General features: G+C 45.2%; 1 protein-coding gene across 2 annotated transcripts; it reads right to left on the bottom strand.

Annotated features, from left to right (window-relative positions):
• On the bottom strand, positions 1–6968 carry LOC102087778 (single-stranded DNA cytosine deaminase). 2 transcript variants are annotated; one of them, XM_065048445.1, is made up of 5 exons: positions 6711–6968; positions 3086–3233; positions 2632–2915; positions 2328–2443; positions 1–2030 (listed from the first exon to the last, which is right to left on the bottom strand). In XM_065048445.1, the coding sequence occupies exons 1-4, from the start codon at positions 6716–6718 to the stop codon at positions 2371–2373; spliced, it is 513 nt and encodes a 170-aa protein (XP_064904517.1). In that variant the 5' UTR covers positions 6719–6968; the 3' UTR covers positions 1–2030; positions 2328–2370. The 2 variants fall into 2 exon arrangements, with proteins under 2 accessions (XP_064904517.1, XP_005509847.2); XM_005509790.4 differs by having other exon boundaries at positions 2645–2915; positions 6711–6964.
• Between the last annotated feature and the right edge of the window lie 9596 nt (positions 6969–16564).

The following is a 16564-nucleotide window of genomic DNA, read 5'->3' as shown; positions in this document are numbered from 1 at the left end:
TCATTTGTAAGGCTTTTATTTATATAAATAATATCCACTATGTCAAACAAATATACAACACCATGCTTGCAAATTAATGCTTTGCAAAGAACTCTCATTGCTGTTCCTGATCAAAATTCCTCAAGCTGAGAGTGACTCAGGAGCCTGAAGTTGTAGGAAACTTGTGATGCACCCAGTTGTGACCTCTCCTAGCAGGTGGAGGCACTGTGGGCATAGGGTTCTGTGCTGTCTGCCTGGGACTGGCCTATCACCAGAGGAGGTGTTTTGAGGAGCAACACAGAAGCCTCCAGCCTGACCCAGGAAGAGGAGCAGCATGGAGCGGAGAACTCACAGCCATCCTGAAGGAAATGACAGAGCACCTCCAGAATGTGTGACATACTTAGCCTTGGCAAAGCCTCAAGAGGTTTAGATGGCAGAGGATCTGTGATTTAGGCAGTGGGAAGGTGGTGGTGAGAAGGCAGGTACTATGAAACCATGTGTTCAATGTGGTAAAGACTGTGTCCACAAGATCAGGTGTTAATGAGGTTCCCCTAGTGGAAACACAGTGATTGCCATGCAGGAGGATGCTTTGATTTTGCCCCCTACAGAAGATATCCATCTGCAGGCTGTATAGCTTTGTACATGCTGGAAGTTTTTTCTGGTCAACTCCCAGTCCAGTCACCAACTAGCCATATCTGGCCATATTGTGGGCAGTAAAAGGCCTGAGAAAATCAAAGATTGTGGGACTGTTAAGGTGTCTCCATCAGAAGGAGCTAGGGAGAGAGCGTATTGCACATCTGATCTAAGAGGACACGTTCAGTGGATGAAGAGTAGTGAGAGCTCCTCCCTGACATATGTGAAGAAACAGATAGTGACTGATGTGGAATCCTAGTATACCATCCAAAATGCCACAACCTCAACCTACACATTAAGTCTGAGGGACAATACAAAGTGGAAATGAATTGTGTTTTTCAATAGACACATGCTGGAAAAAAAAACATTGAAAAGGTGAAGTGTCTTGGTTGGCTCCTTTTCTGGCTGTGTGGGAGGTCCACACACTGATCAGTACTGACCCTGGGCTGCCATGTATCTCATCATAGTTAATAGGAGTTGAGTGGACTTCCTATTTCTGCAGGGGACGTGTCTTGCTGCACACCCATAATTGCAGCTCACACTTGAAAATGGCCAGCAAGTCTTCTGCTTTCATTTTAGGTTTTTATTGTCTAGATTCAACCTCTCCTAGGGCACGAAGCCTGGACCCAGATCTACTGAAGCTCCCTCTCTGGGCAGGAGGCACTACAGGGCCTGGGCCTACACACAATCCACTTAGAAGACCTGCTGGTTTCAAGTGAGGTTTTTAAGTTAAGCTACCTGGGCTGTCCAGGACTCACTTCAATACTCTGCCGAGCTTTCTAGTAACTGCCCAGTTTCACTGTTAGGACATGGGCGACACCACTTAAATGGTGATGGATTTCTACTTCCTACCCACATCCAGAAGGACAAATAAACTGTCCCACAGGGTAGAACGCAGAGCAGCTCAGTGTAGTGCAGCTCTAAGAAACAAGAGACGTGCTCCCCAAAGGCCTCATGAAATATGCAGATCAGTGTGGTGCCAGTGAGAACAAACACAATTGCACAAACACCTTGCAGGCTGTCTGCTCCCACCTGGGTTAGGCTAAACCCAGAACTCCATTTAGTCGACCACTTGAATGAGCTCTGCAGGGACTGAGGGAGGGCAAATCACTCTCTGGCAATGTCATTGCAGTTCTGACTATTCACAGCTAGCAATGGATGAAGTGTGAGCCTGGGGAATGTGTCTTCAGAAGTTCAGTCTAATTCTTCTTGGAAAAGAAAAAATAAGGATAGCCTAATCTGTAGACACAGGGCTGGAAGGGAGAGGTAAAGAGGGAAGAAGATAAAGATCTTTTGTAAGGGAGAGAGTTGGTAACCAAAGAAAAAATATTTGTGAAGTCTTCTGGTTGCTGATGACTTTCACTTCAAAGTCCCAGAGTTTTAAAGGCATCTCGTAAATCATCTACTTCGTACAGCGGCTGCAGTGCAAAATATAAATGGCAGGTCAGTTGTCAAGTGAGCATAGGTTCCTTATGGGGAAGAAGGAAGGAATGGCAGGAGATGGGGTGAAGGAAGAGAAGAGGAGAAGAATGAGGAGAGGATATAGAGGAAGTTGGGGGAGAGAGGAATGAAGCACATAGAATGTGAAGACACAGGAATGCATGAAATGGCAGATGGTAGAGATGGGCAGCAAGAGCAGAGAAAACTACAAGGAAGAAGAGATGAAGAAGCTGAAGGGAAGAGACACTGAAAGGAGAAGGAGAATTTGCCCTCACCAGGAGGATCCGTCGAAGTTTCCTGGACAGGTGTACAGAGTTTTCATGCAGCCCTTCCCAGGCTTCGAATGTCTTTTCCCTGTTTTCCACAAATGTGTTCCAGCAGTAGAAGTAATCTATGTAAGGCACAGAGGAGTTAAAGAATGCTCAAGGCTGTCCCAGAGAGGACATTGACCTCTCCTAGGATCACTAAAACATCACATCCTGCCATCATCTTCTCTGGCTCCTCATCCTAGCTTCTCCCATCCTCCTGGGTCCTCCTATCCGCCCCACCCCACCCAGCTTTCCATCATCTCTTTCTCACCTGCACATCTCACCTTTGAATGTCATGATGGCAATTTGGGCCCCTGCCCTGTGCAGACGCCTCAGGCCCTCAGGCTCTGCCTTGCGGTCCTCACAGAAGTAGAGGCGTGCCGTAAAGATGCGGAGGGTCAGGTTGGGGTAGGCTCGCAGAAAGTCGGCCACGTGTCGGGCGCAGTCATAACAGGGGCTCCAGGAGGTGAACCAGGTGATGCGGTAGCAGCGGCCTGGGTCCAGGTCCCAGGCTGAGATGTAGCGCAGGAAGAGCACTTCCACATGACAGCCCATCTTTGGGAAAGAGGGAGAGGTGCAAGGCGTGAGGCGGGGAGTGAGCAGGTTGTAAGACGGTTGGGGAGGGAAGTGTGAGCAGCCCTTCTTTCCCTGCTACTTCAGGGAACCTGGAGCTGCATAAACCTCAGCACGGATATAAGACCAGGATGTCAAGATGTTCCCCATACCTTATTGCGTAGATATCCAAAGTCCAGGGAACATGATGTAGCACTGTCACGGCGCTTCACAACATAGCAGAGATAGGTTTCACGTCGTCCCTTGGCCCAGCGCAGGTTCTTGAAATTGTAAAGGAAGAGTTTCCTTTTCATCAGCAGGCTGCAGGAGGAGACAAGAGAGAGATTAGCTCCACCCTGGAGCCAGCAGTTGGCCATGTCTTTGTTGAGGGCTCAGCACCAAAAATACCCTCCTCTTGTCCAGGCCTCTCAGAACAAGAAGAGCATCAGTAATTTGCATGCAATGTGTTAGGGAAAGGGTGCAGACGTGACTGTGGGGATGAAGCAGGTGACCTTGTGAGTGGAAACAGTAAGTGAATTAGTAGTGATCAGTCAAACAGCAACTATGGCTGGGTAGAGCGTGCAAATATCTGCAAATATCCAAAAGTTAGACACCAATGAGGGAGAAGGATGAAGGCATCTCAGAAGACCTGGGAAGATAAGAGGACCTGGATTTCAGTCAAGAAATATTATTTTTGCTGTATGAGATCCTGAAAAGGGGCAAGGGATGGATCAAATTAGAGCCTTTTATAGAAGACTGGACAGAGATTCTTCCTAGAATTGCTCAGAGGAAGAGCATGGTTGAAAGTGTGCAGGGCTAGGGGCTTGGATAAGGTGCCATACACTAGCTTACAGAATACATAATGGGGTAGTCGTGCTGACACATCTCCAGATACAAGTAAAATTCGCACATTAGACAAACAGTGAGACTAGAAGGGACTGCTCCCATGCCCAAGGATCCTGCTGGTGAGAGGCAGCAGGAGCACAGAAAGGATGATGTAGTAATGAGCTGTATCTAGCAGCCTCACTGCCAAGTGGAGGTACACAGACAGTTGAGAACAGCTGTGTTCACTGAGGTGAGATGCTCATCTTCCCCACAGCAATGTAAAGCAAAAATTAATGGGTTAAAAATAATCCTGTCCTTTGTCATCTTTTCCCTCTGATAAACTGACATTCAGCAGGGAGATGGGAGTCAGATTAAGTGACACTGAGCTGGATTTTTTGGGCAATCTCCAGTGAAGTCTAGGAAAGGGGAATTTGAATTTGTTAGGAATTTAAATCCAATTTAAATCTGAGAGTCTAAGCAAGTAAAGGCTTCTTGAACAAACATCCTTCATCTGTTTGCCAACATCACCATAAAGCCTGAGCACTGCATAGCACTTCAGCTCCAGTTAGCAGTGGTATCCTCTCTGCCTCTCCAGGAGCTTCTATCATTTGTGCACCCAAACACATGGCAATCACACCACAGGTGCTCATTCATATAGTCACACACATTCTCTTGCTTTTGTTACCTAGTGCACATGCTTTGCTTTCTTGTAGCACTCCCTCTTCCACCTCACACTATGTTGCCAGAGAGGTACATTCTTCCCTCATACACCCTGGCTATCCTGATTGCCCCACAGATAGGCAGGCCACTTGCACACATCCTCTTTTCTGCCATGTCACCCTCAGCCTGCAGTGCAAAAATACCTGTCTTGCTCACACAGAAAGAGCAAGCACACACATACTCAGTTATGCCACCCTTTATACAGACTTGCTCCTAGAGAAGTAGATCACATGGGAGTTGTGGCATGTCTTATCCTAGGAGAACATCCATAGAGAAGACAAAGCAGTGTAGAGTCCTGCACATGCTCAGAGAGCAAAGCATCCCTACTAAACATTTTATTCAGCTCAACAACAGCCTCAGGAATTTCTTGGAAGTCTGTCCTGTAAGCACTGCCTCAGCTCTGGTCTGCTGGGCTTGCAGGTTGTGTCAGAAGTAGGGCAGAAACTGATCCCATTGCGTTTCATCACCCCTTTCCCTGGCAGTTCACATTGTGTGTGTGTTTCTCCTGTCCACTTTTGTCTCTTGCACTGTATGTTCTTCATCATCAGTTTTGGTTTATTTCTTACACTTAAAGCCGCCCCACTTCCCACCACCTTAGATTTACCCTGTTTCTCTGCCTTTGTACAAACGCATATGAACATGTGTATATTCCCTAATATACACACACACAAACACACACACATGTTGGTTCCCTCTCAAAACCATCAACCAGTGGTTCATCTCAGGCTTCTCCCTCTTAGACATGTGTTATTGAGGAGAAGTGGAGAAGACTGTGTCCTGTAACAGAGGTGCTGGTGTGGCAACACCCCTGCCATGTGTGACAGATCTTCAGAGAGTATAACACAGACAATCACAAGGGAAATGAGCAGGTATGATAGGCCAGAGGGTTGCAAAGCATTTACCTGGAGTGTACCACAACAACAGAAAATAGAGAGGAATTGTGAAAAATGCAATCACTTGTTGAAGAACCATGTAAGCCAGGTGAAAAGCGTTGACAATTATGTTGATGTTTCATCAATGGAAAAATGCTTTTCAACACACAAAAAAAGTTTAGGGAAAACAGGATTTCCATTTTCTCTCTCTCTTTTTTTATTTTTAAGTTTTGGGAAAAAAAAATTTGCTTTCAAATTGTTTCTGATTCTTCTTCTAACTTTCCCTTTTCTCACTTCTTCCCATTTTTCTTTATTCAATAGTTTTGCCCCGTGAAACAGCACGTGGATGCAAATAAGAGTGAAGAACCAGAAATGACCCTCAAACCCCAAAAAATTGAATTATGATCACTTGGGTTATTTTTCAGTGTCAGAACAAAGTGAAGACAATTTTGAATCACAAAAGCCATTTGTTCAACTGGAACTGTTCATTAACATCAGTTCATGTTTTCCCTTCTATCTGGAGCTAACCATCCCAAGGTTTTTTTTGCTAAGGAGAATTTAGGAATGTGACTGATACAAGAAGACGAATAAATGAACAGATGTTGCATGGAGCAACTGAGCAGATTTGTGGTTAAGTATCAAGTGCTGGATACATGTGCAACTCCTATAGCTATAGGATAGTTCAAGGGAAAACAGCAAGGACACAGAAGCTGTGATTCTATGTGCAACTCCTATAGCTATAGGATAGTTCAAGGGAAAGCAGCAAGGACACAGAAGCTGTGATTCTATGTGGGCACTGAAGAAGCAGATTGAACAGGGACCTTCTCCTCAAATAAAGATTTGTGAAGTCAGTCCTCAAATCAGAGTGAAGACCCTTGGGTGTGTGAATGATATGCAATTGTGGAGAGTGACTAGTGATAATTACCTCACAGAGCAATTGCAGTGCAAATAGAGGAATCCAGTGCTGGAACAGTCTGTGCTTACCAGCACAAGTGAAATCTGGTGTGAGAGAAAGAACAGGTGGATAAGGAGAGAAGAGAGGGCAGGGATCAAGGTGTTTAAGTGGCAGATAGCATTCAAATGTTTGTCTTTCTATTATCTCCTTTTGTTTCTAGAAAAGAAAAATAATGAAAAGGAACAGAGAATAGTCACGAGAAAGAGAAATGACAGAAAGGGAAAAGAGTACAGAGTGGCAGACAGTCAAAGAGAAAGAATGACTGAGACACAGAGATGCAAGATATGAGAGCTGATCGAGGCAGGGAGTTAGATCACTGAGTCAGATGGGGAAAGGGACCGTGAGCACCAAACAGGGAGCAGGTTAATTCTAAGAGAAAGACCCTCATTTCTTATATGAGCAAGAAACTGGAGGCACTTATTTTACCTGTCCATGACTGCCAGGGTCTCTGTCAGGTGGTGGTATTGCAGGGAGGTTGTCTTGCAGGCTCCGTCTGTGCAGCCCTCTGACTTGATGTACAGAAATGTGGATTCCCCTTGAGTTCCCTCTCCATTCACCCCTGTCTACCCTCTGCCAGATTTCATCGGGCTGTGGTTGAGGGAGGAGTTAGAAAGGTCTCTGGAGCTGCAGAAGCTGAAGAGCAAAGGGTTGAGATGAAAAGGGGCATTGGTTCTGAAAGATGCTCAGCAGTCATTGGTCACCTCTCCCCGCTGCACTCCCCATTGGGCCCTCTCCACCTGCAAAATTATTCTGAATTAATATCAATAACATAACGAGGCAGGAAGCATTGTCTAGTGGTTAGAGGAGGGCCTGCAACCTTGTGTACCACTAATGTAAATGTGGGCAAAACCACACTAGCCCTCTGGGCCTTGGGCCATGCAGCTGTGCAGTGAAGGTGGTGACCCTGCCCTGTCCCACTACAGAGAGAGCTCTGCACAGTGCCCCGCAGCCATACGGCTGGAAGGAGCTCAGGGAACACCAAACTTGGCAGGCTTCCTCCCTCCTCCACATCCCCCTGAAAGGCCCAGCAGCTACTTAACAGCATGGGGCAACACCAAGGCCCAAGAGCAGACTGAGAAGGACCCAGCTCTGGAGACAGCCTGGAGTGTGATGAGGAGTACCTGGCCCCACTTCAGCACCTGAACATGGCCATGGGCACCTGGGCCCTGTCCACACACCAGGAGTGGTAAAAAACCTGCATTGCAAAGCTGTATGCAAAGGACCTGTGGGGAACGACTCAGGGCCCGATCCTGCTGTTCCATGTGGCACCAGCACTGAGATCTGCCAGCAGCAGAGTGGCTGTCGGGATCCTCCATCTGACGGCTGCACCTGGCAAGCGTGTGGTTGTACAGTGGTGTCGTGCCCGGGCTCATGCTCAGGATGCACACGCTTTGTTCTGCCAACATCACGCTCTGTTGCCCAGCCACTGCTCCACCACAGCCCTGCAGCTCCTACCTGGGCACCCATCCCCTCAGCAGGACTGAACGACAGCTAAGGGATAGGGCAGCATGTTTGGTCAGGCAGGGTGTGGAGGAGGCAGCCAGGGGATATTCTGTTGCTTTTCTGCCTCAAGTGGGGCATGGTCAATGCTACGCCTGAGAAACAGGGCTTTTGTTTACCTCATGCTAGGGTAGTTCTTCACTTTTTTCTCTGCTTCACTTACTTTCCTTATTAATCTTACTGACGTTCAGCATGCTAAGACTGTGTGAAACCGGTATATGCAAAAACATGAAAAGGAGAGATGAGTTGCCAGAACAGAGTAGGCGATTCTCTAGCCCAGCCACTTTGACAGGACTTGTCTTTGAGAGTGGCTGTTGTGGCACAATTCAGGGAAAGGAGAAGCACTCCTGGAAAGTCCAGGGCTGGGCTGTCCTGCTCCTTGAGGAAATGTCTGGGAAGGCCATACACACAACAAAACGCAAAACGACATTTTGGAAGTTACATTGGTTTCAAGAGTTGTGGCAATTATCCCCTTTGAGGATCTGGCTCCTGGTGTTTGACCCAAGCTAGAAAAGCCTGCAGTCCTGCCCTATCCTACTTAGAGTTAAAAAGGACACTCCTGCTAATGAAACAGCTGTCTTCTTTCAGCCTTTCCCCTAGCAACACCTTGTGACAAACCTCCTCAGACAGACCAAGAGTCATTTTATCCATCTTTCATACTAGTTTTTTATTTTAATAATGCAAGGAGGATGTTTGTTACACAGGACGTTAAAAATAAGAAAAGGAAAAAAAAATGCAACACACCCCAGGAAATCTGCTTCTTATATACCACAACTCTTTGTGTTACATCAGATAAATATAGGTAGCTTCAGCTTTATTCTTGTTCTGGCTCCTAATTTCCGTAGTCAAAACCCTGGAGAAAATTTAACACAACATTTTCTGCTCTGAAAACAGTCAATAAATATCTTAATGGTCAGCCTGGTATCTCCTATAAATTAAATTTTGGGTAATGATTTTCTAAAAGGTTTAACATGTCAGTTGTCATAAAACATTTAACTAGATCCTTTCTCTGGTCCTGCCTGTAAGTGGAATTCCTTCTTTGATGTTTAAAACATCATCTATTTTCCTTAAATGTTGAGAGCCCCTTTGCTCTCCACAGAGATGAAAAAGAAAGAATGAGCAAATGAAAAGCTGAACTACATTTATGTCAGTCTTCGGCAGGGCTCTCTAGTCTAAATACTAACATAGAATTTCTAATGCCCTTCATTTAGACTGGCAACTTCATACTGGAGGCGTGAGTGCACAAAGTCAGTGGCAGCAATTCTCTTCTTCTAGCTCTAATCCCCAGAGCATAAACTTGTTAATGTGAATGTGTTTTTAGTATCTCATAGCAAGTCCAGGGCGACACTTTGAGAGAGACCTTCAGCTCCTATGCAGTTCTGGCTAAAGTGGGAGGTGCAGCCTCTTGCCAAGGCAAGATCTTGCTCATTAGCAAATGTTATCTCTGCTCTGCTAAAAAAAAATCGTTTGGAAAACCATGAAAAAGTTGCTGATCTGTGATCTAGGTGCTAGTCCAGCTTCCTCCTTGGCTGTGCTGTAAGTTGTCAAATCTTTAACACATGGTGAGACTACTGTGGCTAGGAGCTAATACACAAGGAGAGATGCTGGCCACTCTGGTTTTCCTTCCTCTCTCCTCGATGCAAACTTATTTGGAGAAGGGGCTGGGGGTGGGAGAAAAAGACAGTTTTACTGAAGATTATTCCATCTCTGTTTGTGGCCAATTAAAGACTAGAGGGGAAGGCTAGAAAGGGTCTCTGTTCTCATGTGTTTGGAGTGTTGTCTAGCAAGAGACTGCTCCAGCTTATCAAGATCACAGAAGGGTGTTCTAGCATCCCTTCAGATTACTTGTGCTAGGGGTTCTATTCTCTGTCTTGAAGTGAGAAAAACAGAGAAATAACAGCAGGCTGAAGAGCAGTGGTCAGGTGTAAAGGTGGAGGGGGAACATACTAAAGATTCAGAAAGAAAACTGCTAAGAAATCAAACAGCGAAAATGCGGTGAATAATTAAAAGTAATTACCTAGCCCCAAAGCAGAGGAGGTGTTGCTTGTTTAGTCAACAGGAAGCCATGTGTTGGTGTGTACAGATATAAATACATATTTATTTTTTCCATTCACCCTTTGCTCAGAAATCGCATTTTGAAACAAGCACCAACATTACCATTTGGTTGTTTCTTATGCTGAACACAAAAAATGCAGACACCTGCTTCCACTTGCCTCAAGCAAAAACCTCAAGCAGTAAAACTTTCTCTGCTCAACAAGTGCTGATGCACCATGGACACTGGCTTGCACAGACACCTCAAGCAGGGGGATGGTAGAGTTCCTTGCAGTTAGACACAGGCAAATAAATAAGCTGATGTGTTGATTTATTATAAGCACATATAATGTATTATGCTTATTTAATAAAATAATATATTAAGAATAAGCACATACTAAAGCATTCCTTTATTATAAGCATGTTACATTATATTCTGTGTTCATTCCACAAAGATTTATCACCCTATTTTAAACAGGCCCAACACATAGGTAATAGGCTTGCTCAGGCACCTCTGCCAGGCAGATCATTCCCTTTACTCCAGTCCTAGGTGTAAATAAAAACCGCACTAGACGTAGAGGCAGCTTGTTGTCTAGGACGTGGAGAAAAGGGCCTTGTCCTTAGAGCTGCCAACTCATATTGTGATACAGCTGTGGATGCCATGCATGGGGAGAAGATTTCAGCAGTGGCAAGGCACAGCATCGTCTTTCATGGTGTGGAATATTTGGCACCATGGAGACATATGAAAGCTGTGAGGATGTGTGTGAGGTCTGCCTGGGTTGTACATCACCAGGAGGGGCAGGGGGTTGCAAATGCAAATCTAAAGCCCTGTGGGGTAAGTGTCGCTGAGGCTCCACCTATATTAGATAAGAGCAGGGATCCAAGGTCATGAGAAGGAAGTGGGAGGGAGAAAAGGCAGGAGTTCAGGATGTGTGGGGGTGCCACTGGGAGGAGTGGGTTTATGAAACCTGGACCCCCACCCTGTGCACCACTGCATGCTGCAGAATTGTAGGTGATGCCACTGATGCAGAATTGAGGGCGACTGGCTGCTGGGTGTACACTAAGATTATGCGTTATGATGTGTTTTACTAGTAATTTGGCTTTCCAGGCTTGCACTGCAAAACATTTACCTGGAGATTGACTCATGGTTTATTTTTGTTCCACTGTTGAGCTTGTTTTGGTGCTGGGGGATAAGGCAAATTAGAGTGAAACTATTGAATTGAGTACACATTCTTCAACCACAGTCCTGTGAGCGCCTTTCATTCTTGCCCTGCAGTTCTCTACTGGCCCAGCCTTGGGCTCCTTATAGGAACTAATGACCCTTAATCCTGCCTCTGTGACCCCACAATTTTTTCTCTCCCTGCCTATATTAATTCCCCCCACCACATCTTTAGGCAGCAGCAGTTCTATCCCTTGTTACCAGTGATTGACACCTGCTGTAATCACCAGCAGGAAGGGATGAAAAGGGGCTGGGTTTGGTTGGGGAGTTTAAGGTTTGGTGAATGTGTTCCTCACCATGAATGCAGGTAAGAAATGTGACCAAGTTTCACATGCATGCACTAAATGTCCTCAAGTGTCTTCTCTATCTTGAGGCTGTGACATGGTTGTCAGCTTATCTCATTTACAGTCAGAAAAACACAGAGTCTGCAATCAAAGCTGTTGAGAGCTGGGGGTGGGAAAGTACCCACCAGAGCTGGTTGCACCTTGCTGCTTCCCATAGCAGTGCACGCACCTCCAACCTCCAGTGCACCCTGCCCATCTGACTTGGCTTCTGATTCAGCACTGTACAGATCTGGAGAATACCCTGTTTTTGCACAGGAAACTGGAAGCTGCATTCCAGTGTTACTCTCTCTTCTCCTACACCTCAGGCGTTTGGCCTGGGAACCCTAGGCCCTGCTCCCAACCATATCTTCACCCTCCTTAATGGAAGTCACTGGCTCCATATCTCTGCAATCATCTGCTAGTCACGAGGAGAAACTCAGTTTTGCACCGCAGTTTTTCACAATGAGACTCATCTTGTAGCTGTGGTTATGCTTTCACAGACCAAAGTTGCCTGTTACTAGCTCCTGTTTGTGCAGGTGCAATAGCTCATGCTATTCAGTGCAAAAAGAGCTTGCACCTGGGGTCTGGGTGGTAAATCCTGATTTTAATTTCCCTGTTGTCTTTAGAGAAGTCCTTTGCTGGAGAGGCTGGGACAGAGGTGCTTGGAAGCTCACTAAGGAGCAGCATGTTGCACATTCCTTGGCTTGCAGTCATGTGTTAAGAGTTCCCTGCAGTTGTACAAGCTTTCCTTGGCTGGAGATCCTCCTGAGCATTGTTCTTGCATCTTACAAAGTTTTCTTGTCAACAAAGCATGTGTTTTCAGAAGATTCAAGATCGCCTTGCTTGTTCTTGTCTTCCTCTCCCCAAAGTTCAGAGCAGCCTCTGTGCACTTATCACGGGCTACATCCGGAAGGTTTGTGGGATGCCACCACTAACCTCTGTTCCCTAGTGCCAAAGTGTCAGGCAGTGGAACTAGGGGCTGTTCCTGCTACCTTGATACTTTTCCAAGGGCTTAGTGCTCTCAGCAATGGGGGTGGAATGGGAGACCCATCCTGAGGCCAGTGAAGAGAAGGAGAAAGGAGTGGAAAGTTATTCTCATTGCATGATAAAGGTCTCCTTTGCTGTTATACCTCTGCTGTCTTCCTTGCTAGTGCACTGTCATGCCTAGCTGTGCTGACTGTTAGCATCAGTATTTCTTTAACCGTGACCACATGGGAGGCTCCCAAGTTTCTGGGGTAAGTTGTGAGGTTAGAGTTGTGACACACTTGACTTGGCTGCCCAGGCATGGGAGTCTGAGAGCTTCCCAGCTAATTTTGTAGAGTTTAAAAATACCTTTTCATGTTCCAGCCGAAAGCATGGGTGAAAAGGTTGGTAGAAGATTCGAGAAAGCAGTAAGAGAGAGAAGAGGAAGAATATGAAGGGGAAACAAAGACCCTGTGAAAGTACTTATTATGAATTATTATTATCAGATATTTTAGTTCACTGGTGCCCACTAGTTTTAGACAATGCTTGCAGCATCATGTCTGCTTCTCACTCAGAAGTGGCCCCAAATTACTATATCTCACTAAAATATACAGCTCTTGCATTCACATACAGAAACAGTTCATTTTCCTTTTCACAGTCTGTACTCAACCAGGGGACACCATGTTCACTCATCTGCCCTATCATTTCTTTGCAGGTACAGGTAGGTTAAGTAAGGCACAGACATATTTACTTTAAGATGGCTAGCTTGGTCCAATCTTGATTTGGAAAACTGGTGATAAGACCAACAAAACCTCACAGATCGGAGATGCAAAAATTTAACCTGAAGCAGTGCCCCTGCGGGCTCTCAAATAACAGAAATGGCAAAGGGGCATATAGAGACTGTGAAGAGTTCAGTGGCCTTTTCTAAACTAAACCAAAGGGAAACTACATAGATACCAGCTGATGGACAATGGAGCCAAGTGAAATGGTGTAATGATGGTGCTGGGCTCAAGTAGAGCTGATAAGAAAATTGTGACCACAGTGTAGAGAGTCTCAAGAATTACTACATTCACACTGCACCAGGCAGAAAAGAAACTGTTTTGAACTCTTCCTCCACAGAAAGACCAGGCTGGCGTCTAAGTTTAGGCTGTGGAAGAAAACACGTTTTATTTGTTAATCCGTAATATTGGCCAATGCAGCTTGCTTCAGCTGATCTGAGCTATTTGGGTACCAGACAAGATATAGTGAGGTGTAAGAATTTTCTAGTGGGTATGTTTTCTAATACATTTGACTGGTGCTACAAGGGAACAGTCAGAGCAGGTCATGCCCACAGGAATGCCTTTAGCATAGAAAGGCTTTGTAGGTACAAGGCACCCAATACATGGGTGGCATGCTGACATGTGCATTGGTGTGAAACCAAAACCTTGGTCAAAGCTATGCTGGTTATCATGTTTGAAACAACTGCTGCTGCTGCATGTGCCACTGGTGCTCCAGCCTCTAAGTCTAAGAAGCTGGAGAAGGTGGCAGGAAGATCCAAATCCTGCAAGCCCCCAGTCTCCAGGTGGGGGGCTTATTATGAGTGCAATGACTGCCTCCAAAAAGCACAAAAGAACTTTCTCTCACCACTCTGAAAGGGAACTGAAGTACACAGCACAGAAGAATAACACCTGCACCATGGCTGGGACTCAGGAGCCTGGAGAAGGGCAGCACAAGAGGACTTGGTCCTTCTAGCTCCTTTGAACTCAACAAGCCAAGAGGCATGTACCAAGAAGCCAACAAAAGCCCAGAACCACCTGACCCTTGACTGACACTGCCAAGAAGCCCAGAATAGCTGTGGCTGTGAAGGAAATCCCAAGGAAAGCCAAGAAACTTGCAGAGCCACCATGGCCAAGAAAGCAATAAAGAGCTTAGAAAATATGAAAGCTGACAGACCAAAAAAGGCAAAGATCCAGCTAAGGGCAAAACAGTGAAACCCAAGACTACCAAAGCCAAAGCAGAGAAATTGAAAGTGGCCTCAGGCAAAGAAGGTAGGGCACAAGAAGTAGATGCTGTATGAGCACAGAGTCTCCTGCTTTAGGTACAGAGTACAAATCCTTTAATTGAACCATTGATAGTGTTTATTCTTGCTATTTTCTTCAATTCTCTGCAGCAGTATTGTGGGGGAGATGGAGTCGTAGTTTGCTCAGAGGTGCACAGCAAAATATTCTAGAATAGAGGCAACAGACACAAACTGCAACAAAGGAATTTCTGATTTGACATCAGGAAAATATTTCCCATCTTAAGCGTGGTACAGCACTGGAACAGGTGACCAGAGAGGTTATGGATTCTCCATCTCTGATGACTTTTTCAAAACAACCAGACACGTCTCCGAGCAAACTGATTAGCTGTGAAGTTAGCCCTGCTTGCTAACTTTCAGTGTAATTTTATCTATGATCTTAACTGGGAAGGCATACTATCTCAATAAGGACATTTATTTCAAAAAATTAATAACTTCATGTACATTTATTTTTATATTTAAGTAGGTGAGTTCTCTCATTTGTTATTATTTAGACACACTGAAATACACATATGTATTTATTACATCTTTTTACTAATGTCTAATTTGTGACAAGGTGCATTGGTGTGGAAATGGCATTCTTAGTCAAATGCCAAAACCAGCATTCTGAAAGATAATTTTTTCATCAAATGAAGCTTTGCTCTGCCGATGACTTTCATCAATTCAGTTTTTTAGTATACTTCAACATAGTAGCAACAAGTACATGCAGTTTGTATTTTAACTAATAAAATTTATGTTATTGAAAACATATTTATTTGGAAAAAAATACATTAATAGCAAAAGTAGACAATAAAATTCAGTCATTCTGTTTTGCACATTTTTTAATATCTTTTTTTAATGGACTGAAATATAGCTCTCTCTTTTCTGGGAATTTATCGCGGCTCGCTCCATTAAAAGAGCTAAGAATGGCAGGGAACGGAGAGAAATGAAACAACATACTGAAGATCAGAGAGTGGAGGTGAAGAGCAGATCCAGAAATGGAACTCAGTTCTCCTGTGCCTCGGTTAAGGGGCTGTTCACAACTGGGAAAATGTACACTGCCAAATAATGTCAGACCATGTGGTGCCAGGAGTAAACGTTTTGGGGTTGTGCACCTTTAAAATCTTCTTTCAAAACAAAACAAACAAACAAAAAACAAACCCCCAACAAACAAACAAACAAACATAACCAAACAACAACACAATGAATTTAAAACAAACAAAACAAAACAAAAAACAAAAAACAAACCAAACAAAAAAAACAACTAAATCCCTTTTGGTTTCAACCCACCTATTCCTCACATGACAGAGGTGCTCTTTCTGGATGTATTACAAGCAGTGCTTCTCTCTGTGAAGGAAAAGCCCACATCCCAGCCAGAAGTATGCTCTTGAGGGATCCCTATCAGCTGAGAGGGCTGATGACAACATGTTTTATTCACTCTGCAGATTCTTGTGGACAAGATCCAGGCAACATGGAGCTTCCAGGTGATGTGGCAGCTGCTTCCAACAGCCTCCCCATGCTTTCCTGCAGTAGTCCCCTTCCTCCCCACCTTGTTTCTGTAACCATGGGCTACCACCTTAAGGTATGCATTTTCTGTTCCCACAGTGCACAAGCTGATGTGAGGTGCCATTCTCTCCTCCCTGCTCTGACTGACATGTTCTTCCCTTCAGAAAATCCTGAAATTGGCAGCTGAGGGAGCCACAGCTCATGAGAGCTGGAGGGCAAGAGAAAAGTAGAGCTGGCATGGGCCAAGCACTGCCCTCAGCCCCACCTGGCAGTGCTGTGTGTCACCTCATCGAGCACCCTTCCTGCTGCCCACTTCAGCCTCACTGTCCTCCTCACAGTGTTTCTTGCTCTGAGATTAACATATGAACAGAGAAGAAAAAGATGAGGAAAACAGAGGCAGAGAATGAAGAGGACAAGGAGAGATGGGAAGGAGGAGCAACCATTGCTTTCTAGGTGCAGCAGAAAGCCCTCCTTGTGGCCAGTTTCCATTGAAGAGATCTCCAGATCCCTAGACCCAGCAAAGTGAGGTACCGCCTTAAGCTGGGGACCAGGCACCAGAGCACTGGCCTTGAAAAAGCAGCCTTCAAACTGGCAAGACTCATTGGTACTTGGGAGCTGCGACAGCAAAATGACTCTTACAAGGACAACCATTGTGTAGAAAGCAACTGCAGGCCATCTAACTCCTGCTCCAAGTCGGAAGAGC

Source organism: Columba livia, unplaced genomic scaffold (genome assembly GCF_036013475.1).
Source record: "Columba livia isolate bColLiv1 breed racing homer unplaced genomic scaffold, bColLiv1.pat.W.v2 Scaffold_83, whole genome shotgun sequence".
NCBI classification, from domain to species: Eukaryota; Metazoa; Chordata; class Aves; order Columbiformes; family Columbidae; genus Columba; species Columba livia.
This window is presented reverse-complemented; position numbering and strand designations above follow the sequence as displayed.